This window comes from Lithobates pipiens, unplaced genomic scaffold (genome assembly GCF_037356315.1).
Source record: "Lithobates pipiens isolate NorthernLeopardFrog02 unplaced genomic scaffold, aLitPip1_a1.2 Scaffold_8, whole genome shotgun sequence".
NCBI classification, from domain to species: Eukaryota; Metazoa; Chordata; class Amphibia; order Anura; family Ranidae; genus Lithobates; species Lithobates pipiens.
Window position 1 is genome coordinate 7000182 of NW_027507903.1, and position 27209 is coordinate 7027390.

Genomic DNA, 27209 nt, shown 5'->3' on the forward strand with positions numbered 1-27209 from the left:
TATGAAATTACTATATTCTTATTGGCTCAAAAGTATCCACCTCTCTGCTCGAAGTGTGTTTAGCACACGCTGAAGGGTAGTGCACTAGAGCATGGGGCCCTGACAATTCCCTAACCTCTTATGAATGCACTAGTGGCGGAACTACCAGTGTCTTAGCCCTTGTACACACGGGTCGGACATTTCGACAACAAAATGCGTCGGATTTTGTCCGATGGATTTTGTCCGAAACTTGTGTTGTATACACACGGTCGGACAAAGTTGTCGGAAAATATGATCGTACGTAACGTGACGACATTATTTCGTTACGACGAGACTACGTTCAGGCTAGTAGCCAATAGCTTTGGTCTAGGAATTTGATCTGAGCATGCGTGGCACTTTGTCCGATCGGAATTCTCTACACACAATCGGACAAAGTCCGATCGGATCATGCTGTCAGAAAGTTTTATAGCCCAGCTCTAAAACTTTGTCCGTCGGATATTCAGACGGAAACAGTCCGATGGAGCCCACACACGGTCGGATTATCCGACAACACGGTCTGATCGGACATTTTCCACCGGAAATTCTGACCGTGTGTACAAGGGCTTAAGGTCGTACTTACAACCAGGCACTGGCGTTCCGCCACCGTGGGGGGGGGGGAGCCAAGGTGGCAGGAAGGGAGCCTGATGCAGAATATGTGAAAGGGTCCCACGATGAGAGTAAAGGGCCCTGGGATCAGTGGTAAGAGGCTTGAAGGGAAGGGCCCAGAGGAAAGGGCCCCCCTGGGAAGGATGGAAAAGGCTTCAGGAAGGGTGAAAAGGGCCCCAGGACCGATGGAAAGGGCTCTGGAACTAGTTGGAAGAGACCTGGGACCAATGGCAAGGGCCCCAGGACCAGTGGCAAGGGCCCCAGGACCAGTGGCAAGGGCCCCAAGGGACTAATGGAAAGGGTCATGAGACTAGAGCAGTAAGGGGGTCCCTTCATAGATTTTTGCACCGGTGCCCGGAAGCTTCTAGTTACGCCTCTGGAACACACACGTACGTACTGTATGAAAGAAAGTACATGGGAGAAACCTGAACCTCTGACTTTGGTTTCCTTCTTTAACACTGTGGACACAAGAAAAAGACACAAGGTAAAACTTGTGCTAAAGCGGAGGTCCACCCTAAAGTGGACCTTCCGCTCATTGGAACCCTCCCCCCCTCTGGCGCCACAATTGGCACCTTTCAGGGGGGAGGGGGGTGCAGGTACCTGTACAGTACAGGTATCTGCACCCACTTCCGGCGTAGATTCTGCAGAAGGTACGCCCCTTTCCGCAGAATCTGCGCCCCTTTCCGAAGGTCCCCCGCTGCCGACCATCCTTATTGCGCAGCGCGACTCGCGCATGCGCAATAGGGAACCGGGAAATGAAGCCGCAAGGCTCCACTTCCTGATTCCCATACCCAAGATGGCGGCGGCAGCATCCGAGAGACGATTGAGAGATCGGCTTCGGGTGCCAACATCGCGGGCGCGCTAGGCGGGTAAGTGTCATTATTTTAAAAGTCAGCAGCTGCAGTATTTGTAGCTGCTGGCTTTTAAAAAAAAAAAAAAAAAACGGCGGACTCCCGCTTTAACACATTCAATGTTCTTACCCATACTAGACTTGAACATTATAGAAAGCAGATGGCATTGACCATACGTAAATTTATTTGTATCAGCAAATGGCTGTCAAGGCCTCTGACCTGTTCCTCAGTATAAATATCATGTTGTCCAGGAGGAATGGGGATGTCAGCACTTGCGAAGATGCGCTTGCTTCCAGATTTGGTGCTATAAAGATGTGCCACCTCAGGTTCGGTGCCCAGGATAGGGACACCAAGAGTGTCAGCCACAGTCAAGTCGTCAACATGGGGGACTCGTCCAACAACGTAAGCCTCCCGACCTCGGATCAAGTTTCGTATACGATGCAAGGCCTTCGGGCTGTACTTGAGTAGCGTGGAAAGGCACATGTGGTGATTCTGTGATGAGACATTAATAAGTCAAAGATTATTGATGACCACAACAACCTCTTTTCCTATATTTAAACAGATATTTTATGCCTACCCAAAATAATGTTTCTCTATAGCTCACTGGTCCCTGGAAAAGTATGATAACACAAAACGTATACGTACTGCACTTCCCGCCTGTTCTTATGTTGGTAGGACAGGCTCTTTTTTTATTATTTTTTTTTTTATAACTTACCAAAAAAAATAGGGCAAAGCCATATAGGATTGGTATTTGTTCAAATATGGTCAGATGGTATTGTTAGCCCTTGTACACACGGTCGGACATTCCGACAACCAAATCCGTCAGATTTTGTCAGATGGATTTTGTCCAACTGATTTTGTCCGAAACTGTTGTATACACACGGTCGGACAAAGTTATCAGAAAATCCGATCGTTCAGAACGTGATGACGTTATTTCGTGATGACGGGACTACGTTCAGCAGGGGCGGACTGACCATTGGGCCACTCGGGCACTGCCCGAGGGCCCCATGCCACTAGGGGGCCCCATCAGGGTTGCCAGCCTCAGTAAAACTAGGGAAAGTATGTAAAAATCTGTGTTTTTTTTTTTACATCTGTCTCTGAGATGTCCCTCACCGACATCCTTTTGCTCTAAAAATCCTGAGATTATAGCTGCCCCACCTCTCCAGTACCTTCTCAGCCAATAGAAACATGTCTGTGTATACTGTGTGATTGTATACTGCGTGTGTGCGTTTGTGTATACTGTGTGGCCCCATAATCTCTGATTGCCTGGGGGCCCCATAATATCCTATTGCCAAGGGGCCCCATGAGTTGTCAGTCCGCCCCTGATGTTCAGGCTAGTAGCCAATAGCTTTGGTGTAGGAATTTGATCTGAGCATGCGTGGCACTTTGTCCGATCGGAATTCTCTACAAACGATCGGACAAAGTCCGATCGGATCATGTTGTCAGGAAAATTTTATAGCCCAGCTGGAAAACTTGGTCCGTCGGATATTCAGACGGAAACAGTCCGATGGAGCCCACACACGGTCGGATTATCCGACAACGCGATCCGATCGGACATTTTCCGTCGGAATGTCCAACCGTGTGTACAAGGGCTAAGACTTTGCAAATTTGACTGTATATTTACAAATATAGAGAGCTAGGGCCTATGTTGTTGAGCTTTTGTTCGCCTCAGAAGGCCTCCATCTCAAAAGTGCATACATGGTAGGAGCACCAGACCAAAAAAAAAAAGTCTAAATTCATTTTTTAGTATTGTGCTAAAAGAAAGCCAGGACAGAACCTTGAATGGATTTAAAGTAAGTGTTCCCTGTGTGGATTTGTGAGGGAAACTAATTGCTGGATTGAAAGATTTACTGGCCAGCAGTATCCAGCATGAGCAATCGAGAATTTCTTATCTTATCTTGATTGCTCATGCAAATACTCCTGACCAGTGATTCTTCCAGACAGGAAAGCCTTATTTTGAGTTCATGCAAGGTTCTCATTTTTAACCAAAGCCCCGATATAGAGAGAGTTCCTTTGACCCCCGAAAAGTGTTGGCTGTCTATTAGAACAATACCAATAAATGAATTTGGACTTTTCTTTTTATCTGGTGCTTTTTTCATGTATGCACATTTTTCTGGTAACCTGGTGGGGTACCCACTGGAGGGTGGCCTTGTCTGTCGTGAGCAGCCCAACCTTAGCCAACGATTTTGCCCTCTCACTACTTTGTATAGACTCATATCAAAGTCCAAGACCCTCTTGGGTGTCTTTTCAATCATAGAGGTCAATGGAAATGTAAAAGCAGGTTGATGCATCTTAGAAGGAGATTAAATGAAAATAAACTCAGATTGGAATCCAAGCGCCTGGCACGGGGCCCCATACAGACAACCAGACAGGGGGCCCCATACAGACAACCTGGGGGGGGCTGGATGCATGGATGGGGGGGGGGGGGTGGCACCCATGTGCCTCGTATGGAAGGGCCAACACTGCTATAGTTGCTTCACTGGCTGCTTTACTTAGAGAATTCAGAAAAAAAATTCGAACTGAAGAAACTTTTACAATTTGGCCCCTTTCATGCGCTTTCTTATTAATATCCAAACACCATCTCACACAGAGCCAAATTTCCTTATTGTTTCTGGTTACTGTAGTATTTTTATATTGTATCGCCTGCACTGCTCTCCTTCACTTTATTACTATATACAGTACAGTGCCACAGGAGATGACGGTGATAAAAAAATAAATAATGAGATTATTGTCACCTGATCTGTCAAATTTCACCATTTCTATAGGTTCCAGAAGACCACCAATGACCATTGTTGAGATTGTGGTGTCCGTTTATGAAGCAGTGATTAGCAGTGATCCAGAGGATCGCCGCTGATCACAGTCCATACACAGTTTATGAACCAGAGATAATCAGGGGGGGGAGAAGTGTTTGAACATGTTCTCCCGCCGATGATCTCCACACATGGAGAATCCTCATTGACTGACACAGAAACGGGCAGTTTATGAAGTTACGATCTCAGCGCTTCACTGGCGAACTGTGTCAGAATTCACCCCCCCCCCCGATTCACCAGCTCAGAGGTGAAGAGGGAATCCCTGGGGGATCTGAGGATGAAAGGAAGATTTTTAACTTCCTTATACCGCGTTCAGACCCCCCAACACTGTAACCATGTCCCCCTGTCATATTTATGTACCATATTTATCGGCGTATAACACGCACTTTTTTCCCCTTAAAATCAGGGGGAAATCGCGGGTGCGTGTTATACACCGATACTCTGCGATTTCCGATTTTTTGGGCTTGCGGCTTTCGGACGCTCTCGGACAGCCGCCAAAAACTTCCGGGCGCCGCCGAGATTCACAGGACATCTCGGTGGTGCCATTTTAAAAAAAAAATAAGCGGACAATGCACTAAGGCTGCAATGACAAGGCTGCAATGAGGACAGGTTGCAATGACAAGGCTGCAAATGACGCTGACGAGGCTTCAGATGGACACTGATAAGGCTGCATTGATGGGCATTTACATGTAAGTTTTTTTCCTTAAATTTCCCTCCTAAAAGTTTTTTCCACAAAATTCCCTCCTAAACTTGGGGTGCGTGTTATACGCCGGCACATGTTATATGCCGATAAATACGGTATATATATATATATATATATATATATATATATATATATATATATATATATGTGTATATATATATATACATACAGTGCCTTGCGAAAGTATTCGGCCCCCTTGAACTTTTCAACCTTTTGCCACATTTCAGGCTTCAAACATAAAGATATAAAATTTTTATTTTTTGTGAAGAATCACCAACAAATGGGACACAATTGTGAAGTGGAACGAAATCTATTGGATTTTTGAAACTTTTTTAACTAACAAAAAAATGAAAAGTGGGGCGTGCAAAATGATTCGGCCCCCTTGCGTTAATACTTTGTAGAGCCACCTTTTGCTGCGATTACAGCTGCAAGTCGCTTGGGGTATGTCTCTATCAGTTTTGCACATCGAGAGACTGAAATTCTTGCCCATTCTTCCTTGCAAAACAGCTGGAGCTCAGTGAGGTTGGATGGAGAGCGTTTGTGAACAGCAGTTTTCAGCTCTTTCCACAGATTCTCGATTGGATTCAGGTCTGGACTTTTACTTGGCCATTCTAACACCTGGATATGTTTATTTGTGAACCATTCCTTTGTAGATTTTGCTGTATGTTTGGGATCATTGTCTTGTTGGAAGATAAATCTCCGTCCCAGTTTCAGGTCTTTTGCAGACTCCAACAGGTTTTCATCCAGAATGGTCCTGTATTTGGCTGCATCCATCTTCCCCTCAATTTTAACCATCTTCCCTGTCCCTGCTGAAGAAAAGCAGGCCCAAACCATGATGCTGCCACCACCATGTGTGACAGTGGGGATGGTGTGTTGAGGGTGATGAGCTGTGTTGTTTTTACGCCAAACATATCGTTTTGCATTGTGGGGAAAAAGTTGGATTTTGGTTTCATCTGACCAGAGCACCTTCTTCCACATGTTTGGTGTGTCTCCCAGGTGGCTTGTGGCAAACTTTAGACGAGACTTTTTATGGATATCTTTGAGGAATGGCTTTCTTCTTGCCACTCTTCCATAAAGGCCAGATTTGTGCAGTGTACGACTGATTGTTGTCCTATGGACAGACTCTCCCACCTCAGCTGTAGTTCTCTGCAGTTCATCCAGAGTGATCATGGGCCTCTTGGCTGCATCTCTGATCAGTCTTCTCCTTGTCTGAGCTGAAAGTTTAGAGGGACGGCCAGGTCTTGGTAGATTTGCAGTGGTCTGATACTCCTTCCATTTCAAAATGATCGCTTGCACAGTGCTCCTTGGGATGTTTAAAGCTTGGGAAATCTTTTTGTATCAAAATCCGGCTTTAAACTTCTCCACAACAGTATTACGGACCTGCCTGGTGTGTTCCTTGGTCTTCATGATGCTCTCTGCGCTTTCAACAGAACCCTGAGACTATCACAGAGCAGGTGCATTTATACAGAGACTTGATTACACACAGGTGGATTCTATTTATCACCATCAGTCATTTAGGACAACATTGGATCATTCAGAGATCCTCGCTGAACTTCTGGAGTGAGTTTGCTGCACTGAAAGTAAAGGGGCCGAATAATTTTGCACGCACCACTTTTCAGTTTTTTATTTTTCTAAAAAAGTTTAAATTATCCAATAAATTTCGTTCAACTTCACAATTGTGTCCCACTTGTTGGTGATTCTTCACAAAAAATTAAAATGTTATATCTTTATGTTTGAAGCCTGAAATGTGGCAAAAGATTGAAAAGTTCAAGGGGGCCGAATACTTTCGCAAGGCACTGTATATATACATATATATATATATATATATTTATATATATTTATATATATATATATATTGTAATGGACGCCGTGGCTGGGTCCTGGAAGGACGCTATATTTCCCCTCTGTTTGGGTTGTGCTCTCTTTAAGGGAATACAATTGATTAACCCACCTGTTAAGGCAGTGTCTTTAAAAAGCAAGACAGGAAGTTGTAGATGGGTGTGGAGGAGTGGAGAACACGTGGGGGAGTGTGAGCAGCTTGCTGCTGGTTGAAGAGTGGTTTGCCCTGTGGGAGACTGTAGTCCGTGTAAGGGACTGGGAAAGGCTGACAAACCTTGAGAGTCAGGAAGACTAAGGAAGTCGGTGAGTCCAGGGGGCTGGAAAGAGTTGACAAACCTGTTGGGAGCAAGCAGAGGAACTGTTGACAATTGAGAGCCAGGTGGCTTGGTATGTTCATTTGTGTGCTGAATGAATTTAAACCCCTGCGTGGGATTACTGGATGAACTAATATTTTGTTTTCTTATAATAAACGTGGGCTACCAGGCCCTTAACCATAAAACGCCTGCCTGATGTAGACTAAAACGTGCATCTACCAATTGTGCTTAATCACCCGAACATTACAAGTGGTGCTCGAATGCGGGCATGTAGATGGTGGAATCCGGGTCCTTGCTCCATGATGAGTCGCATCAGGAACTACTGCTAGCTGTGTGTGGCAGCCAGGCGAACAGCATTGCGTATACGTTTATTTGATGGACTGTGTTGCATGCGGGTTGTGTACCTGTGAAGGAAGAATCAAACATCAGATTTTTTTTTTTTTCCTTTCTCTGCTGAGAACTGTTACAAGCTGCTGTGTGCATGTGATTGCAAGGATGGGACGGTCAAAGCAAAAAAAGGAAGCAATCCTTACTAAAGCCAGGGAGCGGCTATTGTGGCTAGAGGGTATTTCACCACATGCCCCCGCCACACCAAAGAATTTGTCTGAGTCTGACATCGCTGTGATCTGGGGTAAATTGATCATGTCACCCCGAGTTAAAGGAGAAGTGAAAGAGGATGTTGTTCCTGGCAGCCTGAGCCCAAAGGTGCCACAGCATGACGCAAGGAGGCCTCTGCGCTGCATTAGTTGTAGTGAGGGGGGACATGCTGTTGCCCATTGCCCCTTGTCACAGGAATGTTTGTGGAATAACCAAGCTGGATGGGAGGTTGATGAATTCTGGAGCTCATCTACTAATGATTGTGATCAGCTGTGTCCTCAGAAGTGGTATCCAATGGCAACGAGTGAGAGCCAGTCATGGAGGAGATGCCAAGAAGTGAGCTCAGCATGGCCTGAGAAGATGTCTCCACCTTGTAGGACCAGTAAAAAGGGGCCAGTGACATGTGAGACAGAAAATGAATGGTTCAAGCGGAATCGCAAAGAGTGGGGTGCACTGCAAGGGGCTGAGATCTTGGCCTCTGACTATGTGCAACCCATGCTGCCTACAGAGGAGGTGGGAGACTTCCTTGTACGATTTGAAAAAGTTGCTGTAAAGAGAAAATGGCCTAGGGACCGGTGGCCAAAACTGCTGCAAACCTTATTGCGGATAGAGTTCCGGTCGGTTTACCATTTGATGGATGGGGACCAGGATGACTATCGCAAGTTTAAAGAGGAAATCCTTCTTAGAGGAGAGTTCCATCGTATCATGGGCCACCAGCAATGCTCCAGGATGGGAGAAGTGTCGCCGGAAGTCCTAGGAATTGGAAATTCAGAGAAACGTAAGGTTTTCTGTCATGGCCGCTTAGGCAAAGGGGTCAGTCCCGAAAGGAGAGTACATCAGCTTGAATCCTGCATGAGTTATAGCCAACCAGCTTTGGAGCGCAAGTCTGCAGTTACCCCTAGCAACAAGGATCTTGTGTTACCTACAGGGGGCGTCAGTGGGTCCAGAAAGGCTGCAGTTTTGCTCCCTGGCCACATGGGGGAGTCAGCCTGTGGAGACACCACACCAGTGAGACAACGCACTCAAGTGAAGGCTATGACATCAGCTGCAGGAACTGGTAAGACTGTTTCAGTTTATGATGCTGAATCCAGTGAAGTGGGAGTATGTCCAGTGGGGAGATCCGCAGTACAAATGGACATAGACTTTCTGCATTGTGCTACCCAGAGCAGTGGGGAGGCGCAGCGTAAAGCCCAACTAGACGCAGGGCTAAAGACTGAAAAGGACATGGGGACTCTGCATATGCCTGCTATGATCCAGCAGATGGCTGGGAAAATTGAGCTAGGGGTGACCAAAACAGTGCTGGTACCATGTTCCCTAGTGACAGCTGCTGCAGGGTTGCCCAGGGAAACTTCCAAGGAGCTTGCAGTGTTGGAGCAGAGAGTTTCCCAGGTCAGCTATGGAGCTGCCCAAATAGGCAAAAGTGCCCCTTTACAGAGAGCAGGTGCTGTGAAGAGTCGCTCAGAGGTTATGGTGGCTCATAAACAAACCACAAAAACAGCAGTTGTGTCTACATGTAATGAGAATGCTAATGATCGTACTAACAAAAGTGATACTATTGCTAAACGTGATGAGTGTAATGACATTGAAACATGTATTTCTTGTAATGTCATATCTGAGAGTGAGGTTGGTAATGTGTTCACTACCAGTGATGAGAGTAGATCTCCCATGACAGGCAGAGGCACAGGATTGTCCATGGAAGTCTCATGGGGTCTCCATGTGTTGGAGTCAGAGGCTGCCCAGGATGGCTCTGGTGCTATGCTGGTGGAACAAGGGGGGACTAATTCACACAGTGAGAGCGTGTGGGCACAGCCCCACAACTCTACGTGTAGCCCAGTGGGCAAGGGGTTAATTCAGCCTGCAAAAGCTGAGTGTACAAAGCTGGATGTGTCTGTAGTGCCACCAGAAAAAGGTGTTCAGAATGGTGGGCTGCACCAAGCTTTAGGTGATGAAGCATCACCCCAATGCAACGTTGATAAAAGTGTGGTGTTACAAAATGATGTATATAGAAGTGAGGAATGTGCAGTTAAAGCTAATGAATCCCAGGTTTTTGTGCGGCCTTCTACAGCAGGTGATGCAACGCTGTGGAACACCCATGGTGGAACCACAATGGACTGGGACAGCTGGGCCAAACAATTGTTAGCCATGCTGGATAAGGCTAGCTTAAGTAACAAGGGTGTGGACACAACTGCTATGCCAGACAGGGGGATCGCAGAGCCGCCGGTGGTTGAGGGCGTCCTGGTCCCTGCAAAGGTTGCTGCCCTCCCCTCTGAAGAAACAGTTCAGGGCACTGGCATCGCAGATGTGTTGTCCACAGCCCCACAGCTAAATGATATGAAGTATCAAAGTGATAGTGTGACTTATAATGACCTGCAGAGGCTCACCAACACTGGTGCAGAAGGGATAAGTGTGAGACATGTGTCTGACAGCTCTCCAGGGGAGCAACAGGCTGTGATGATGAGTACCTCCAAGGAGGATGAGGTCTCTTCAAATGTCTCACCCTCTCAACCTGCAGTCGCTGAGCCCCTCCATGTCTTGGACAGGGTAGAAGACCCTAGAAAGTTCTGGTGTTTAGACATGGGATGTTTAGAGATGACAGAAACTTTACTAGAAATGCTAGAGTTGGTAAAGATGAACTTACTGTATACTTGGGTATCTCCACCGCAGTTGGACCAGGTGGTGCTGCGTAGCACCAATGGGTGGAGCCAGGTGGTACAGGCAGTGCTGGGAAACCATGACAAACAGTGGAATTGGTGGGACCAATGGTTACCCATTTGGCACAGGATCTCCAGATTCTCTGTGAGCGTACTTCTAGTTATTGATTGGTATGGAAGGCACGCGAGAGAACTGCTTGAGATATCAGAGGTCTCTCCGTCTGATGCGGTGACTAGAAAAATCTCTGCTGGTGTGGTCCGAGGTGTGGCGGAGCAGTTGTCAGTAGAGGGCGCAGATACTGCCTTACCCGCTAGGCCTCATGAGAAGGAACGGCCCAGAATGGACTCAGCAGTAGCAGAGATGCTTTCTGTCACTGGCCCAGAGGTACAAGTTAAGGTGCCCGGAGACACTATGGGAGAAAGTATTAATGTTGGTTGCCATAACAATGTAATGTGTACACCTGAAAAAAATGGTTTATGCTTAGGTCAGGGTAGTTTGTTAGAACAGGTACCCATGGAGTGTTTGACAACGGGTGAGGTGGAGCTGTGCTATGGTCCCGTCGGATGTAGTCCCTTCTCGGGTCTTCTTCTAACAAACACTGATTTGGAAAGGACTGATGATACGGAAAGCTGTGATCTGTTAAGAGTTCGTTCTGCAAACAATGATTTGGTTGCCATGGGTAACAAGAGAAACTGTTTTGAACCTGAAATACAGATGGTGAAGGGTAAAATGGGTATTTGTAAGTTGAAAGGAGGGCTCAAGGAAGGCAGAGTTCCCCCAAGAAAAGTGAATAAGCCCAGGGACCCCAAAAGAAGAGGAAGGCTGAGTATAGGACAATATAGGAACCTGTTAAGATCCAGGGGGGAATGGTCCTGGAAGCGCACCCGGAAAAAAGGTTGGGCCTACGTGGCTGACAGCCAGCACAGAGGTGTCCCAACCATCATGATGGGTGCTGGTGTTCCTCCCTCCGGATCGAAACACAGGGGGGGGGATATGTAATGGACGCCGTGGCTGGGTCCTGGAAGGACGCTATATTTCCCCTCTGTTTGGGTTGTGCTCTCTTTAAGGGAATACAATTGATTAACCCACCTGTTAAGGCAGTGTCTTTAAAAAGCAAGACAGGAAGTTGTAGATGTGTGTGAAGGAGTGTGAGCAGCTTGCTGCTGGTTGAAGAGTGGTTTGCCCTGTGGGAGACTGTAGTCCGTGTAAGGGACTGGGAAAGGCTGACAACCTTGAGAGTCAGGAAGACTAAGGAAGTCGGTGAGTCCAGGGGGCTGGAAAGAGTTGACAAACCTGTTGGGAGCAAGCAGAGGAACTGTTGACAATTGAGAGCCAGGTGGCTTGGTATGTTCATTTGTGTGCTGAATGAATTTAAACCCCTGCGTGGGATTACTGGATGAACTAATATTTTGTTTTCTTATAATAAACGTGGGCTACCAGGCCCTCAACCATAAAACGCCTGCCTGATGTAGACTAAAACGTGCATCTACCAATTGTGCTTAATCACCCGAACATTACAATATATATATATATATATATATATATATATATATATATATATATATATATATATATATATATATATATAATGTAAAGTCTCACGAGATTCCAGTATCAGGGGCCGTTCTCCAGTGTTGGAAGCGTTTGTAGATCACTTCGCTCCTCCAAAGGTGAAGCGATCTACAAAGATTCATAAACAGGCCCACAGAGGAGAAAGATCTCCTCTGAGAATGCCGGAAATGAAGCAGTGAATAGATTTCACTGCTTCATAAACGGACACCTGTATGTGTTAGCCCCTGTACACACAGTCGGAAATTCCGACGGAAAAGGTCCGATCGGACCGCGTTGTTGGATAATCCGACCGTGTGTGGGCTACATCGGACTTTTTCCGTCGGAATGTCCGACTAACAAAGTTTGAGAGCTGGATATAAAATTTTCCGACAACATGATCCGATCGGACTTTGTCCGATAGTTTGTAGAGAATTCCGATCGGACAAAGTGCCACGCATGCTCAGATCAAATTACGAGACCAAAGCTATTGGCTACTAGCCGCAACGTAGTCCCGTGGTAACGAACGAACGTCATCACGTTCTGAATGATCGGATTTTCCGACAACTTTGTTCAAGCGCGTGTATGCAACACCAGTTTCAGACATGTTGTCGGAATGTCCAACCGTGTGTACAAGGGCTTAGACTTTTTGGCCAATTGCAAATGGTGGAAAAGTGGCACTCGGGATGTCTTCATGATATTTTCCTTTCCTTCTTCATAGCCATAAACATGTATGCAGCCCATAGATAGGTTTATGGTAATATGTTTCAGAAGGAAGATTGTTCTACCATCAGTTTCTATCCAGACATCTAACCATGGGTAGCTTTACATGTGAAAAAAAAAAACTTAAACTCAGGCCAAAGTGCCCACTAAGCTGATGAACACAAGTAGGGCAGCATGGAGTAAATGTAATCTTTATTGAGTTTATTGTTTGCTTTTTGTCTTCTTTGGATCAGCTGTATATATAGGATTGTGTCTATGAGAGTTTTGTATTTGTTTTTTTTTTCTGTTAGTTGAATTGTTGAACTAGATGGAAGTGTCTTTTGTTCATCCTGACTAACTGTGCAATTATGTAACTATGTTTTGGGCTGTTCTAGATCTTACCTGATGTGGGTTTGATTGCTTCCCCCTGCATTCTGGAAGCTTCCAGAACATAGAGGGCTAGGAGAGTCAAATGGGCAGCTTGAATATTTATTGTGCTGTAGCTAATCCCTGGGGAGGTGTGCTCAATGGGTGGCTAGGGGGGAACATAAATAGTCTGGGGTCTGGAGCAGCCTTGTTCTTGTCCTGCTGGAGAAGCTCCCAGCCTAATGCTGCGTACACACAATCGGACATTCCGACAACAAAATCCATGGGATTATTTCCGACGGATGTTGGCTCAAACTTGTCTTGCATACACACTGTCACACAATGTTGTCGGAAATTCCGAACGTCAAGAACGCGGTAACGTACGATGAACCAAGAAAATTGAAGTTCAATAGCTCTTCTTCTTGATTCCGAGCATGCGTAGAACTTTTGTGTACACAGCGATCGGAATTTCCGACAACGGATTTTGTTGTCGGAAAATTTAACATCCAGATCTCAAATCTTGTGTGTCGGAAATTCCGATGGAAAATGTCCGATGGAGCCTACACACGGTCAGAATTTCAGACAAAAAGCTCCCATCGAACATTTTCCATCTGAATATCTGACTGTGTGTATGCAGCATATGGGGCAGCTGCTACTTTGAGGCAGTTTTAGCCGGAGTCTGCCAAGGTCCCAGCTATAAAGCAGAGCTGGGAGGCCTTTTCCTAATTACGAAGGATTGAAAAAGAAACTGCGCTACAGGATTTACTATATGGGTGATCTAATGAAGATTAAATGGAAGCTGCAATTCTACTCTGTACCAAAAAATACAAAAATAAACAAGAAAAAAAAACATATGAACTGCGCTAACCTGTATTAAATGGGTTAAAGTGAATAGAGAATGACCTCACAGATTAGGATCAGGATTAGGTACTCCCCACCAACCGTGATTCTACGTTCACACCACCTATAGACACCCTTAATGGAAAGGCAAAAATAATATGGTGATGTCTAATGCAGAAATTGTGTGAACAAACCCCAGGTGATTACAAAATAAGTTTTGTACACACCCCAGGTAATAACAGTCTATATAAGACTGTTGTGGCATTTGTGTCTAAAGCAGCCTTTCTCAACCTTTTCAACACAGAGGAACCCTTGACATAGTTCTCCGGTCTCGGGGAACCCTTGCTAAAAGTTAGAAATCTATAACTCATGATACATTAGTGTGATGGTCAGTGGGAAGAATGGTCCTTACACTTGTGGTCATTGGGAAGAATTACCTCCTTACAAATAGCTAAAAAGATCAATGGTGTGAGTGGGAACTTATCTGAGAGGCAGAAATTGCCCAATGCTGGAGGAACCCCTACAACCTCTGGAGGAACCCTGGTTGAGAATCACTGGTCTAAAGTATCACAAGTGCCAAATAAATCGTGACCAGAAATAAATATACAATAATGAAAATATACTCTAAATGAATACAAATTAATTAAAAATTGAAAAATAAACATAAATAGAAGTGAATAACAACGAACAATGAGTCCCACAAAATAAATTCCAGCAAAAAACATATGCACCATGCGTGACAATAAATGTGAAAGGATGAAATAAAAGTCCATCCGCAGAAATCTTCTAACATTGTTAGCCGAGTGAAATCCACCACCACCTATACGAGAATTGGCTCCTTACCAGAACATTCTGACCCCAAAGGGTCAAAAACAGCATGTAAATGGTGTGGCAGCTTCTCCAACCATCACATTCCTCCACTGGTGTATATGGTGTCCACCGCATAAGCCATCAATAACTGGCCTCCAAATAACTCCCAACTAATCCAAGCTCATGGGTGAGTATCGGTATATATAAAAAACAAAAAAGGCCCCCAATTTAATCGTATTAAAAAGAATAAAATACACACTTACAAGAGCAGAGAAAAGCAGGCCTTAAGTAGGTTGTACCGGCCGGACGCACGCCCATCACAAACTCGTCCTCCCTAGATTGTACACAAAACCACGAGGCGACGTCAGAGCGTCGCTCCGCCCTATGCGTTTCGTAATAGGTTACGTCATCCAGGGGCACGGGCGGCGCGCCATGTCACCTCTCTTTATATTATTGCCGTCTATCTATCCTAATCGTTCAGGTCATTCTCTATTCACTTTAACCCATTTAACACAGGTTAGCACAGTTTATATGTTTTTTTTTTTTTTCCTATTCCTAATTACGTTTAGAACTCATGATACATTAATGTGATGGTCAGTTGGAAGAATGCTCCTTACACTTGTGGTCATTGGGAAGAATTCCCCCTTATAGATAGCTAAAAAGATCAATGGTGTCAGTGGGAACTTATCTGAGAGGCAGAAATTGCTCATTGCTGAAGGAACCCCTACAACCTCTGAAGGAACCCTAGGCTTCCATGAAACCGAGGTTGAGAAACCCTGCCCTAGAATGTTTAATTGAGCCAGATTGAATGGACTGTTTGTGAGATTGTTGCCTCTGCACTGTTTGGGGAAGAACCAGTTAAAATTAGTGGCTCCTACGGGTGTAGCACTATATAAATATATATAGTGTACTGTATATAAAACTGGAGAATGGGATTCTGGAAGATCCCGAGGTGTCAAAATGAGTTCATACATTCAAAAGTATTCTTTATGGTTAGTTTGTGCACAATATAATTATTGTACACATTTTTTTCTACTAACTTAACTAATTAACCAATCAATGTGTGGGAATAAGACTATTAAAACACCTAAATACCAGAAGGATTGGTGGATCGTGTTACAAGAGTAGGTATTGGAAAAGTTCATAATTATAAGTAAGGTAACTTTTTTTTAATTTTTTTTTTTGAAAGCCTGTGGCGTGCAAAACACACTCAAAAACTCACCCGGTGCATAAAAAATGTGCACACACATAAAGAGTGACACAAAAAAGTGCAGACGGGTACACAAGCCCTCTAAAGTCAGAGGGCCTTGTCCTCAATCCCCCCGGGGTGTTAGGCTCCTGACAGGGACAAGGACACTTAAAACTTGGTCTTTCTGGCCGAAACCAGGCAGACCCTGTTCTTTGGAAGGTCTGTTGAAACAGACCCACCCAAATACTAGGTGAGGCTCCCCTGAAGGGAGACCCCAACCCTAAGAGAGAGGGCGAACTAAGCCAGAAGGCCATGTCCACCCCCTCCCCAGACTTTCAGGACAGGCCCTGGGACCTTCGACCCTACTCATCACAGCAAACGTGCAAAGTGACAAAACAAGACGTGACAAACACACAGTAAAATAAATAAAAAGTGGGGAAGGGATAGTGAAGAGAAGAGTGAAAAGGTAACCATTGTGTAAAACAATGACCGGGCCCTCCAGCCAGGAATAAAAAATTCCTCTGGTCCCAGCCAAAAGGCCCGACCCAAGAGGCAGGTGCTAAAAAAGTGTGCTATTGGTGCAGTGACCTTGGTGCCCAAAATCAATGTGACCCTCACTCACAGTGACTTTTAGGCACCCCTGGACTGCCACTCCAGGGGCACATACTCCAAAGGCTTTCAAGACTGCCCTGACCCACGGTCCGAACCACAGCAGCCCCCACCCCAGGCAGAAAGGCATGAAGATCAGGAAGTTTGGTGAGAGTCCTTTGCCATCAGGCTCCACCGTCTCTCCCATCACTCCTACCTAATTACATTCGGGAAGTACTAACCGCTCCTCCCCCACAGCATAGAGAGCAGCCGGTATTTCCTCCCGAAAGACTGTCCAGGGCTAGAACTACCCCAATCCAGGCCAGAAGGCCAGGTACTCGACCCTCTGGATCGGACCAATAGCAGCACCCATCCTCACCAGGAGCACCCTTCCAGACGGCTCAGATTCGACCATGCATCGGCCCCCAGTTTACTGTCGGGCGGCATGACGTGGCCCCTACCGAAACCGTCCTTCCGGATGCTAATTACGCCATCGGAGAGTGCTGACCAAACCCTCTTGAATAGGGATGGAACAGCGCCTCCTTTGGCAACTGATAAGAACAGATACTACACTTGATCTTAGTCAAAAGGATTATAAGTAAGGTAACTACTGTACAATATGAAGCTCTTGGTTTTGTCCATATTGTTTTTTTATTCTATCCAAAACGTAGAATATTTTATAATCAGTTAGGATTGAGTTTGGGTGATTTGCCTGATTCATCAACAAGTCTCTTTTTTAATTTTCTGAATTCCTTTATTTGCATTAGAAAAACTTTAGGGACCTTCAGACCTTTGTGGTCTCTGCGTGGGTTACTGCACATGTGTTAATGTGTATTCACGAAGGCAACCTATTCATTTGGAGTGAGCTATCAAAGCACTTCGAAGGGAAAAAATGTATACAACTATACCATCATATATCATGCATAAGTGCAATGCAAAGATCTGAAGAGAGAGTCTTTAGGACTTGATGATGCTGATCGTTTTGGTTAAAATAGATGGAATCTCACGGCTGAGTTTAAACATCACCTCTTGACCCAAAATCGAGGTCTAGTTGATAAATTGTGCCGTGACCTGGACCTTTGCCTGGCGGACAGGACAGAGCGCCATTTGTGGTGGACTAAACAAAAGTTATATGACCACCGCAGAACTAGGAAGGTCGCCAGGACGGAACCCTCAGACATAACATGGCTACGCTTAAGGTAGTGTCCTACAATGTGAGGGGTATGTGCTCCCCTAACAAGCGAAATAGGCTATGGTTAGAACTAAAATGCCTGGAGGCACAAGTGGTGTTTTTACAGGAGACCCACTTTACCGATACCTCTCTCCCTAAATTGCCCTCACACCTATTCTCGCAATGGTTCCTGAGTAACTCGCCTACGCCCAAATCCAGGGGCACGGCTATAGCCATTCACAAAAAATCCCCAGGGACGCTATGTGTTCCTGAAAGGCACCTTTGCTACGCTCTACGCCCCTAACACCCAACAACTTACATTTATAGATCAAACCCTCTCTACACTGGCGGACTTTAGGGAAGGTAGATTAATTCTGGGAGGGGACTTTAATGTCAGCCCAGACCCCACACTTGACACCTCCGCAAGTAGATCATCACATTCCCATGCCTTCCTGAGACATTTCCGCAGATCCCTCCAGGACTATGCCCTGGTGGACTGCTGGAGAGCAATACATGCATCTGAAAGGGACTATAGCTACTTCTCTGGAATACACAAGGTGTACACTAGAATTTATTTGCTGCTAGTGGACCAGGACACCTTGGATTTTATCCTGGGAGCAACCATAGACCTCATAACCATCTCTGATCATGCCCCGGTGACGCTTACACTTTCACTGGCCCAGGCCTCGACTAAAGCAAGGACGTGGAGACTGAACGAGAACTTGTTAGATGACCTGGCGGTAGTGACAGGGGTGCAGGAGACTCTGACACACTACTTTGCGGAGAATGATAATGGGGAAGTGAGCAAGGGCATTCTCTGGGAGGGACATAAAGCCGTAGTCCGGGGCACCTTTATTGCACTGGGAGCTAAACTTAACAAAGAGAGGCGGGCAAGCTTCCTGAGGGTGTTGCAGGAGTTGAAACGCGCTGAGCTTGCACATAAAGAACGTCGGGCTCTACGGAACTCAGGCGTTTGACAGAACTCAGACAAATATTTTCTAAACTGCTGGACCGGAAAATTAACCGGAAACTGCGCTACCTGGCCCACACTTTCTTCCTAACATGGCAACAAGTGCGGCAGGCTACTGGCCCGAGCGCTTCGCAAGAAGAGACTCCTGGCCTATGTACATAAATTGTGCTCTCCTACTGGGGACTCCACACAGCACACATCCAAGATAGCCTCTATGTTTCGCGATTATTACGCAAACCTATACCACTTAGACCAGGCCTCCTCCCCGGCCGACATAGCCCTTAAGAAGACGCGCATACAGTCATACCTCTCCTCCGTAGGACTCCCCACCCTTACTACAGATCAGGCAACTGACTTAGAATGCCCAATTACAGGGGAAGAAATCTTAGCTACGATTAAGTCTATGCCTACAGGCAAGAGCCCTGGCCCTGATGGTTTTACCAGGGCCTACTATGTAAAGTTCTTTGACAAACTGCAATCCCTTTTGTGTGCCCTCTTCAACTCCCTCACCTCAGGCGGGGTCTTACCACAAGAGACCTCGCTGGCGCATATTACCGTGCTCCCGAAAGACGGGAAAGACCCATCCCAACCACAAAGTTATCGCCCAATCTCCCTCCTAAACACGGATCTTAAAATCTTCTCCAAAATTATTGCCAACCGCCTGAAACCGCTATTACCGGAGTTGATCCACGCCGATCAGACAAGTTTTATAACGGGGCGAGAAGCTAGAGACAACTCCAATAGAGCTGTCTAGCTTATCCACTGGGCACGTACACGCGGTCGGATGCCTCCATACCTGGTGTTGTCTACAGATGCGGAGAAGGCATTCGATCGGGTGGACTGGCAGTTTCTGAACGCAGTGCTTAGGGGTACAGGGCTGGGCCCACGCATGCTGCAATGGATCTCGGCTCTTTATGTGTCTCCTATGGCCCGGGTTAAGGTGAATGGTGGCCTCTCCTCATCGTTCCCTATTCGTAACGGCACGAGACAGGGCTGCCCGCTCTCGCCCCTTCTATTTGCACTGGTTTTGGAACCATTACTACAGAGGGTCAGAGACAATCCCAGTGTCAAGGGGGTGATGGCGGGCTTCTTAGAGCACAAACTTTCTGCTTATGCGGACGACATATTGTTTCATGTGGTGGACCCTCTGGTCTTTGCCGAATCAGATGGGAGAGCTACAGGCGTACGGAGAGGTATCCAATTTTCTGATAAATTATTCCAAATCAGAGATACTGCCGATCACCATTCCCCTGGCTTTGGGGGACACCTTGAAGGGCTCATTTCCGTTCACATGGGCTGCCCCCTCCTTGAAATATCTAGGTGTCCAGCTCACGGATAGTACTGACTCCCTGTATGCACACAACTATTTTCCCCTAACGCAGAAGATTTCAACGGATTTATCCACTTGGGACAAATCACTTTTTACCTGGGTGGGACGAACAAATATTTTGAAAATGACGATACTACCTCGCATTTTGTTTCTCCTACAAATAATACCGATACACCTGCCGCAAGGGTTTTTCTCGAACCTACGTAGCCTTTTTGTTAAATTCGTGTGGGGCGGGAAGAAGCCGCGTTTGGCCATAGCGACGCTCCAACGCTCTAAGCTGAACGGCGGCTTGGGCATACCTAACACACTCCAATACTACCAAGCGATCGCATTACAACGCATTTTAAATTGGAAGTTTCATACGCTACATAAGCTATGGGTCCCTCTGGAAAAGACTATGGCGGGCAGAGACCTGGCCTACGCACCCTGGGTCCCGGCCGGGGACAGGGGGCTCTCAGGGTGTTTCCCCATTTACAGTCCACTCCCTGGAAACGTGGGATAGGGTTAACACCCGCTTTGCACTAGCACCACAGTTATCCCCTCTGACACAGGTGAGTGGGTACCCGTGGTTCCCCCCAGGGGAACAGATGGCCGCATTCGGTTCGTGGATACGGGATGAGAAGGTCAGTCTGGACAGATTTGTGGAGGGAGGGGCGGATGGTACCACTTTCTACTTTAAGGGAGCGATATGGCAGCTTCCCCTTTGATTTCTGGAGGCATCACCAACTGGAGGCCTTTATAACCAAGCACCGTAGACAGACACCACTTCGGGTCACGCTGACAACCTTCGAGAACATGTGGGCATCCGCGGAGCCTCTGACACACGTGATCTCAGAGATGTATGGGCTGTTAGAGTCCACCACACCTACTCCCAAACCACACTATATTACGGACTGGGAAAAGGACCTCCAACATGAATTTACAGGCGACCAGTTACATTGTTTATACCGCCTAACACATACCAGCTCGATAGACTCTAAGACTCAAGAAAATAACTATAACATTTTATCCAGGTGGTACAGAGTACCCGTCACCCTGGCTAGAATCTTCCCAAACACTCCAGGTGTATGCTGGAGGGGATGTGGAATGAAAGGCACCTTCCTCCATATTTGGTGGGAGTGCCCTGTGCTAGCACCATTCTGGAATATGGTTCGCAAACACGTGTCAGAATGTCTGGGTATTGATATCCCAGCCCTGGCTAAGCACTTCTTGCTCCACATACCCACTATGCCTCCATCACGTTATTAAAAGAGTGTACTCCCCCACCTCCTCAATGCAGCCAAACGCTTAGTACCACTATATTGGAAGAGCTCGCAAATTCCAAGCGAGCAGGAATGGTTGGGGAAGGTGGGGGAGATAATGGAGCATACGTGGGCACCATGGAAGGCCCATGTCCAGACCGCAACTGTGGTTACGTCCAGTTTAGATGTCACGCTTCTTGCCCTAGCAGACCCTGAATTTAGGAGACTTGTCCAGGCGAACCTTCCTCCTCCGAACGCACCTTCTGCTGGTGAGTTGAACACTGAATCCGGGGAGACATGATGTTTACACTTCCTTTCCCACCCCCATCCAAACTCTCTTCTCTTTCTGTCTCCCCTTTGCCTCTATACATACTCTAATGGAAGATGTTTGGTTTTGGTTGACTTAATATGTTCTTCCCTTTTTACTATGCGGTAGGAGTCACTTGTAAAGCTTTAACAGTGTTGGGGGGGGCACCCCACCCTCTTCTAGTATGGGAGAGGGACCTGCTCACGTGGATCGAATGTCTGGAGCGGGAGGGGTGATGCCCTGGGTTTGTTGAATGGAAGTAACTCTCTGCCACCATGTATGCTTACATGTAACTTGACTAGGTTGTATGTATCCCCCCACCCCCATGGAACCCCCCCCTCTTTTTTTTTCTTTTCCCCTTATTTTCCCAATGTATGTTGATTTTTTGTGTTGTTTCTCCTTCTTTTTGTTCAATTTTGAAAATAACAATAAAATACCAATTATACAAAAAGTTATATGCCAATGCGATGGGTTCGTTATTGGCTAATAAGCTTAAGTCCTTTGAATCTCGGAAACTAGCTTTGTCACTTAAAACGAGGTTTCAGGTCCGAACATGTAATTCAATTAAGATATTAGATTCATTTTGTTTTCCTCTAGCACAGCTTTATTCATTGGGGGTTACTGCCTCTAATGCTGCCGCTCAAGACGTCCTACAGAATTCGGCTCAACCTTCTTTATGACAGTCCCACAGCACTAAGCTGGGGGCCGATATTACAGAAGAGGAAGTGCGTCTTGCAATTAAAACATTTAAAGTGCATAAGCGTCCTGGGCCGGTTGGATTTACAGCCTAATGCCCCGTACACACGAGCGAAATTTCTGTCGTAAAAATCTTGGATTTTCCGACGGAATTCCGCTCAAGCTTGGCTTGCATACACACGGCCAAGTTGTGTGTATGCAAGCCAAGCTCAAGCTTGGCTTGCATACACACGGCCAACACACGGAGAACAAAAGTTCTCTGAACTTTCGACCGTCAAGAACGCGGAGACGTACAACACTACGACGGGCCGAGAAAATGAAGTTTCCGAGCATGCGTCGGAATTCTGCACGTCGGAATTGCTACAGACGATCGGATTTTCCAATCAGAACTTTTTCCGTCGGAAAAATAGAGAACCTGCTCTAAAATCTTTTGCTGGAGGAAATTCCGCCAGCAAAAGTCCGATGGAGCATACACACGGTCGGAATTTTCCGACCAAAAGCTCACATCGGACTTTTGCTGGCGGGAATTTCCGATCGTGTGTACGGCGTATTATTTTATAAGAAATTACCGAATAAAGTGGCCCCCTCATCTTACAACTATGTTTAATAGTCTGAAGAAAGATGAACATTCCTTAGCGGACATGTTATCTCAATAGTGATGCTTCCCAAACCTGAGAAAGATACACAGTCATGGGCAATTTTTTTCCCGATCTCGCTCATTAATATTGATGTGAAACTCCTAACTAAGGTGTTTGCCGGTTGCTTGAATCAGATTTTGCATCACCTGGTTTTAAAAGAACAATCAGGTTTTGTCACTCTTTGGCAGACCACTGATAATATACACCGTACGGTCCTTCTTACCCATCTAGCTCACCGTCGAGCTATACCCACCATGTTATTGAGGGGTATAGCACAGATTGCCCCCTGCTGATATTTCACCAAAGTCACCCAACAGGGCTCCTAAAAAAAATTGTAAAAAACAATATGAAAATGAAATAATAAAAATAAAAAACTACTGACACCAACCTCTGACCCTACTAGCACCGTCCATGTTTTAATACATTTTAAAATGTTTTTTACAAGAGTGCGTGGGTATAAATTACAAATACATCCACGCACGCTTGTTTGTGCTTTGGGGTGCACACCCTAATGCAATAGGCCGCACACACCTATGGATACAGCTCTGGAGGAATGAGCATAAGAGGCACAGCAGACTTCTCAGGCTGGGGGGAGGGGAGTGTTAAATGTATTAGCAGATTTAGACACACTAAAGCCTCATACACACGATCGGACTTTGTACAAACTTTCCCATGGACTTTTGTACAAAGGGCGTAGTCCACAAGTTTGTATTGCATACACACGATCTGACTTTTTGACAACAAACGCGAACGTAGTGACGACACAACGTACTGACGACACTTCAAAAGAGGACGTTCAATGACTGCAGCGCCACCTTTGGTCAACTTCTGTATTGTAGTCTGATCTTTTGCATTGGTTCTGAGCATGCGTGTTTGTACCTTGTACAAAAGTCCGATGCTTTTGCGTACACACGGTCGGACTTTGCTCCATCGGACTTATGTTGTCAAAAAGTTTGTCCGTTCGCACAACCAACAAAGTCCGATGAAAACAGAAAAAGTTTGTCCGATGGAGCGTACACACGGTCGGATGTTGCTCCAAAACAGCTAATTTGCATGTTTGTTGTCAAAAAGTCAGACCGTGTGTACGGGCCTTTACAAATTGAAGCCAACCTCGAGCCGCACAGATCCACAGCTCAGGGGGGAGAATCTGTCCACAAGACAACTATTAAGGCCCGTACACACGGTCGGACTTTTTGACAACAAACATGCAAATTAGCTGTTTTGGAGCAACATCCGACTGTGTGTACGCTCCATCGGACAAACTTTTTCTGTTTTCATCGGACTTTTGTTGGCTGTGCAAACGGACAAACTTTCTGGCAAGAAAAGTCCGATGGAGCAAAGTCCGACCGTGTGTATGCAAAAGCATCGGACTTTTGTACAAGGTACAAACACGCATGCTCAGAACCAATGCAAAAGATCAGACTACAATACAGAAGTTGACCAAAGGTGGCGCTGGAGTCATTGAACGTCCTCTTTTGAAGTGGCGTCAGTACGTTCGTGTTTGTTGTCAAAAAGTCAGATCGTGTGTATGCAATACAAACTTGTGGACCACGCCCTTTGTACAAAAGTCCACGGGAAAGTTTGTACAAAGTCCGATCGTGTGTATGGGGCTTTAGTCGTCTCTCCACAAATCTGCCCTTTATGGAAGAGTGACAAGAAGAAAGACATTGGTGAAAGAAAGTCATAAGAAGTCTTGTTTATAGTTTGCGAGAAGCCATGTGGAGGACACAGCAAACATGTGGAAGAAGGTGCAGGATCCTGTGGTGGGGATGCTTTTCTTTAGCAGGGACAGGGAAGCTGGTCAGAGTTGATGAGAAGTTGGATGGAGCCAAATACAGGACAATCTTAGAAGAAAACCTGTTATGCCGCGTACACACGATCAGAATTTTGGTTGGAAAAATCTCTGGTGGTTTTCCCGATGGAATTCCGACGGGATTTCGCTCAAGCTGTCTTGCGTACATACGGTCACACCAAATTCCAACCGTCAAGAACGCGGTGACGTACAACACGTACGACGGGAATAAAAAAAAAGGAGATTCAATAGCCAGTAGCCAATAGCTTCCATCTTGTAGTTGAATCTGAGCATGCGTGAGTTTTTACACGTCGGAATTGCATACACATGAACGGATTTTCGTATAGGTACTTTTTTCCGACCGAAAAATTGAGAGCATGCTCTCAATCTTTCCGCAAATTTAGATTTTATTGAGGTTTTAAACAAGTAAGCCAAGAACATACAGAAAAAGAAGAGCATGAATATACACCACACCTTATTTCAGTATGGAGGGGTGTTTCCTTCCAATCACGGAGCATTAAAATGCACCATTTATATTAAGAACACGATATATATAATATATAAATCTCGTTGAAAAATCAGTGACACCCATAACCATTACACCTATCTCCTCCCGTAAGGCCGCGTACACACGCGCGGACTGTTCGCCCAACCTTGTTCGGCAAACAGTTTGTCAAACAGTCCGCTCAAAATTTGTATGAGCGGACTTGCCCACACACGAGCGGACTGTTTGACGAACAAGGTTGGGCAAACAGTTCGCTCAACTTTTGAAATGAACGGACTCGCCCACGTAAGGAGGAGGCAAATCCGCCCATTTCAAGCGCGTGTACAGGTAGGCGGGGCCCGCGAGGGAGACGTCGCGGGCTCCGCCGCCTGGAATGGGCTTAAAGGGGAACCCCAACGCCGAAAAAAATCGGCGTGGGGGTCCCCCCCAAGTCCACACCAGACCCTTGTCCGAGCACGCTACCCGGCCGGCCAGGAAAGGGGGGCGAGCGAGCGCGCCCCCCCTCCTGAGCCGTACCAGGCCGCGTGCCCTCAACATGGGGGGGTGCCTCGGGGAAGGGGGGGCCGCGCGGCCCCCCCACCCCAAAGCACCTTGTCCCCATGTTGATGAGGACAAGGGCCTCTTCCCGACAACCCTGGCCGTTGGTTGTCGGGGTCTGCGGGCGGGGGGCTTATCGGAATCCAGGAGCCCCCTTTAAGAAGGGGGCCCCCGGATACCGGCCCCCCACCCTATGTGAATGAGTATGGGGTACAATGTACCCCTACCCATTCACCTGTGAAATAAAGTACAATAAAACACACAACACAGAGAAAAAGTATTTTATTGCACAGCCGGGGGTCTTCCGTCTTCGGGGGTCTTCTCGCCGGACTCCTCCGCTATGTGTGTGTAGCTCTTTTGCCAGCGGAGGAGTCCGGCTTTCTTCCTCCCCGCCGCCGGCCTCTTCTCCCGACTTCGGGGGTCTTGTCCCCCTCTTCGGTTCTTCTGCCGGGCCACCGCGCCTGGTCCGGTGGCCCGGTCTTCTGCCGCCGTCTTCGGTTCTTCTGCCGGGCCACCGCGCCTTCTTGTAGCTCTTTTACAGGCGGTGGCCCGGTCTTCTGTCGCCGCTGCCTTCCGTTCTTCTGTCGCCGCCTTCGGTTCTTCTGCCGGGCCACCGCGCCTTCTTGTAGCTCTTTTACAGGCGGTGGCCCGGTCTTCTGTCGCCGCTGTCGTCGCCGCCGCCGCCGCCTTCCGTTCTTGTTCTTCTTCTTGTTCTTCTTCTTCTTCTCCTGGAGATGTTGACTCGACGATCTCTCCGGCCGGAATGCCAGAGCCGCGCTGTGCGGTCACTTATATAGTGACAATGGGGCGGTGTCACATGGTATATGTCACATGGGTTGGTCACATGGTGACCCCGCCCCCTTACGATGTCATAGTCCCCATGTGACATCAACCCATGTGACCAACCCATGTGACATATACCATGTGACACCGCCCCATTGTCACTATATAAGTGACCGCACAGCGCGGCTCTGGCATTCCGGCCGGAGAGATCGTCGAGTCAACATCTCCAGGAGAAGAAGAAGAAGAACAAGAAGAAGAACAAGAACGGAAGGCGGCGGCGGCGGCGACGACAGCGGCGACAGAAGACCGGGCCACCGCCTGTAAAAGAGCTACAAGAAGGCGCGGTGGCCCGGCAGAAGAACCGAAGGCGGCGACAGAAGACGGCGGCAGAAGACCGGGCCACCGGACCAGGCGCGGTGGCCCGGCAGAAGAACCGAAGAGGGGGACAAGACCCCCGAAGTCGGGAGAAGAGGCCGGCGGCGGGGAGGAAGAAAGCCGGACTCCTCCGCTGGCAAAAGAGCTACACACACATAGCGGAGGAGTCCGGCGAGAAGACCCCCGAAGACGGAAGACCCCCGGCTGTGCAATAAAATATTTTTTCCCCCTGTGTTGTGTTTTTATTTGTACTTTATTTCACAGGTGAATGGGTAGGGGTACATTGTACCCCATACTCATTCACATAGGGTGGGGGGCCGGTATCCGGGGGCCCCCTTCTTAAAGGGGGCTCCCGGATTCCGATAAGCCCCCCGCCCGCAGACCCCGACAACCAACGGCCAGGGTTGTCGGGAAGAGGCCCTTGTCCTCAT

At 47.0% G+C, this 27209-nt stretch overlaps 1 protein-coding gene across 1 annotated transcript in view; it reads right to left on the reverse strand.

Moving 5' to 3' along the window:
• Positions 1–27209, reverse strand: part of IQCH (IQ motif containing H) — a 284802-nt gene that overhangs the window by 99387 nt on the left and 158206 nt on the right. Inside the window, exon 13 of the mRNA XM_077469103.1 lies at positions 1695–1967. Within this exon, the coding sequence (XP_077325229.1) occupies positions 1695–1967 (273 nt within the window). The remainder of the gene's footprint in view (positions 1–1694; positions 1968–27209) is intronic.